General features: G+C 41.0%; 1 protein-coding gene across 1 annotated transcript in view; it reads left to right on the top strand.

Moving 5' to 3' along the window:
- Positions 1-1,849: 1,849 nt before the first annotated feature.
- Positions 1,850-4,180, top strand: part of LOC311500068 (acylphosphatase-2-like) — a gene marked incomplete at its 5' end in the record, with an annotated part of 5,420 nt that continues 3,089 nt past the window's right edge. Inside the window, one exon of the mRNA XM_084561241.1 lies at positions 1,850-1,915. Within this exon, the coding sequence (XP_084417367.1) occupies positions 1,850-1,915 (66 nt within the window). The remainder of the gene's footprint in view (positions 1,916-4,180) is intronic.

The following is a 4,180-nucleotide window of genomic DNA, read 5'->3' on the forward strand; positions in this document are numbered from 1 at the left end:
TAGCGCCCAGCATCTTCCCCTGATGTGGCTGAGTGTGTGTTAGTGTGTTACTGTGTTACTGTGTGTGTGTTAGTGTGTGTGTTAGTGGTAGTGTGTGTGTTAGTTAGTGTGTGTGTGTGTGTGTGGCTGTGGCAGAAAGAACACTGCGACCTAAAAACCCAGCTCACTGAGAGCGACTGCAGCCTGAACAGAAGGCTCATCCAAGTGTAAACACACACACACACACAGTTATACACACAGTTACACACACACAGTTACACACACATACACACACACAGTTACACACACACACATTTACACACACACAGTTACACACACACACACACACACAGTTACACACACACACACACAGCAGATGCAGAAATTGTAAACTGACACACATGAACAGAACAACAGGGACACACACATCTTTTCCTTTATAGATCATGTGATGACAACTAAGCTGTTTCCATGACAACCAAGACAAACACATACATTTATATAAATTATTTTTTACTCTAAATAAACAAACACTGATCATCCTTCCTTCCTTTCTTCCTTCCTTCCTTCCTTCCTTCCTTCGTTCCTTCTCTCCTTCTTTCCTTCCTTCCTTCCTTCTCTCCTTCCTTCCTTCCTTCCTTCTCTCCTTCTTTCCTTCCTTCCTTCCTTCCTTCCTTCTCTCCTTCTTTCCTTCCTTCCTTCCTTCCTTCTCTCATCCCTCCTCCTCTCCCTCCTTCTTTCCTTCTCTCCCTCCCTTCCTCCCTTCCTTCCTTCCTTTCTTCCTTCCTTCCTTCCTTCCTTCCTTCTCTCCTTGTCTCATTCCTTCCTTCCTTCTCTCCTCCCTCCTTCTCTCATCCCTCCTCCTCTCCCTCCTTCTTTCCTTCTGTCCCTCCCTTCCTCCCTTCCTTCCTTCCTTTCTTCCTTCCTTCCTTCCTTCCTTCTCTCCTTGTCTCATTCCTTCCTTCCTTCTCTCCTCCCTCCTTCTCTCATCCCTCCTCCTCTCCCTCCTTCTTTCCTTCTGTCCCTCCCTTCCTCCCTTCCTTCCTTCCTTTCTTCCTTCCTTCCTTCCTTCCTTCCTTCTCTCCTTGTCTCATTCCTTCCTTCCTTCTCTCCTCCCTCCTTCTCTCATCCCTCCTCCTCTCCCTCCTTCTGTCCTTCTCTCCCTCCCTTCCTCCCTTCCTTCCTTCCTTTCTTCCTTCCTTCCTTCCTTCCTTCCTTCTCTCCTTGTCTCATTCCTTCCTTCCTTCTCTCCTCCCTCCTTCTCTCATCCCTCCTCCTCTCCCTCCTTCTGTCCTTCTCTCCCTCCCTTCCTCCCTTCCTTCCTTCCTTTCTTCCTTCCTTCCTTCCTTCCTTCCTTCTCTCCTTGTCTCATTCCTTCCTTCCTTCTCTCCTCCCTCCTTCTCTCCTTCCTTCCTTCACCACTGGACGTCCAGTGAATGGACATAGAGACTCTCATATGTTTGTGGGTGTTCCATGAACCTAACCAGGACAGGTCTGATCATGATCCAGACTCTACCTGAGGTCACAGAGGTTCAGTTTATTTTTACAGTTTTTGTTTGTGGTTTTAAAAGCGTTAACTTATAAAACAGTCAACATTAATACTGAATCCTGACCGTGTGATTGTGAACGGATCATTTTGAATGAATCTGTTCTGGATGCTGCAGAGTTCTGGTGACGCTCACATAACAGACCCAACCGGTCCAGATGATTCATGACCTGGACCTGGTCCTGGACTCCTTCACTGAGCTACGTCACCAGCTGTTCAGCTGACGGAGAGAGAGAGAGAGAGAGAGAGCAGATCATATTCCCTCCTCCTCCTACTCCTCCTCCTCCTCCTCCTCCTCTTCCTCTGCTGGTTCCTCCTCTCAGGATGTCGACAGGAAGTCACCTGGTGTCGGTGGACTTTGAAATCTTTGGTCATGTTCAGGGTCTGTATGTTTGACTCCCTCTTCTTCTTCTTCTTCTTCTTCTTCTTCTTCTTCTTCTTCTTCTTCTTCTGCTGTTTTCTGCTGGGCTGTGTGACTACGGCTGTAAACTGATCCACTGCTTCTTATTTTAGCACCGAGCTGCTGCTGCTGCTGCTGCTGCTTTCACTTCCTGCAGATCAGACTCAGATCAGACTCAGAGTCGTTCATGTCACATTAACCTGCTGTTATTTATCTAACACTTCTTCTCTCTGATTGTTTCTACAGGAGTCTGTTTCAGAATGGTGAGTCCAGTTCACTTTTATGTTTTATACCATAAATAATAATAAATAAGAAGTATTCACTGAACAATCAACTGATTATCAAAGTGTTGGCTTCAGTATTTTATATATGTCTGTATAAAATGACTCTGACATTTAGAAAGTAGATAAAGAACCAATGAACACATGAACCAGAGATATGAGACTATAATGAGCCAATATTACATATCAGAGAGGAGCTCCTCTAGGATCCAATCAGAGTCCATGTGTTCAGAAGTGTTTCCATCAATGTAATGAGACTCAGGTGTGGTTCAGGTCCTGGTCTAGTTTAGTCCACCAACAGAGATCACTCTATACCAGTCTGTGTGATGGTGTGTTGCTGTGTCTGACCACAGGGTGGCGCTGTTGTCTGTGACTGTGGAGCTGCAGGAGCTCAAACATTACAGTTTTTCTCACTCGCTAAAACACAATTTCTGAAACCTTGCTCCATTTTCTCAAAACCTTAAACACAAAACCTCAGCTTCAAGCACGATTTACAAAACCTCTGACTCCTCTTGCAAAATCAAACTTTGGCCTCAAAACAGTTTTACCTGTGCTCAAAATCAAACACTGCTCTCAAATAATAAACAAATTGCTCAAAATGACATACACTATCAAGCAGTCAGTAAACAATACACCAAAAAATAGAAAACACATTGTTCAAAACATATAGTTTACATATAGTAGTACAGGGAGAAGTACATTTTTAATCTCAAAACAAATTTCATATGTTTCTGTCATTATACAAAAAGCTCAAAATTGATCAGAAATTACTGTGTTTTGCTCTTTGCATTTTTTTTGTTCTTCCTCCTTCCTGTACCCTTATTTTTACAGTGCTGTACCCTGCATCTCAAAAACTTTATCTCTGTGATACTGTAATTCTTGTTCTTTGATGATATGAACCTGTAACCAGTCGAAATCTATTGAGCAGTCAGTACTGAAAACAAATGGAAAGCACAATGTTCAGGGCCATACAATTTGTTTATTGTACCATATACAGCCTACAATGCACTGTGCTACAGTATACAATGAAAGTGACAAAAATCAAAGGACTAAACATGTGATCAATGGGCTTCTTCTTGTCTTTGGGCTGGGTCAGGCCAGAGCACTTCATCGACATCACATGCAATATATTCCCACCTTCAACAACCTGTTTGCTCTCTGAACTGGCTTATATTGGATGTCACACCATTTGAAACAAGTGACATCAGTTTTGACTGATTGTGTTCAATCAATGACATTTCTGCTCTCTTTATATGTAATTGTTGCCACTTGTGTTTACCAGTATGGATGACATGTGCATTAGAATGCAGAATGTGTTTTAAGAATGAGAATGTGTTTAGAGTTTTGCTAAACCATGTGAAATGGTTTAAGGTATTGACAACAGACTGAACAGTTAGCTTAATGAGTTCAAGCAACTGAGAACTTTCTTCAGCCAATGGATTTTAGTGTTTTAGCAACTGAGAAAAACTGTAAATGTTTGAGCTCCTCAACTCTGAACTTTTTAATTTCTTTACTCTGATCAGTTGATAATAATCATCTCATGTTAGAACAGAATCAGTTTAAGAGGTTTCAGTTAAAGTATTATTATATTCATCAGGTTTCATGGAGAAAGTTCATTTGTCTTTTTGTAACGTTAAGAAAACTAGAACTATTTTATTTATTCTGTGTGAACGTCATCATGAGACAAGAGGAGTCAGTGAAAAGGTAAAAGATCAAATATATAAGATATAAATAGAAATATAAAATACAGATTATATCTAAAATATACCAGATATATGTAATAAACAAGAACATGAAGATATTTGATGATATAAAAGTATTAACACTGTAAACAGTATATAGAGAGGGTATGTGTAGATATATATAAGAACATGTGATATGTTTATTTAAACTATATACAAATATATAGAGGAGATTATATGAGTATATTCCTTCTCTCCTTCCTTCCTTCTTTCCTTCCTTCTCTTTCTCTCT

Source organism: Chelon labrosus (genome assembly GCF_963514085.1).
Source record: "Chelon labrosus genome assembly, chromosome: 15".
NCBI classification, from domain to species: domain Eukaryota; kingdom Metazoa; phylum Chordata; class Actinopteri; order Mugiliformes; family Mugilidae; genus Chelon; species Chelon labrosus.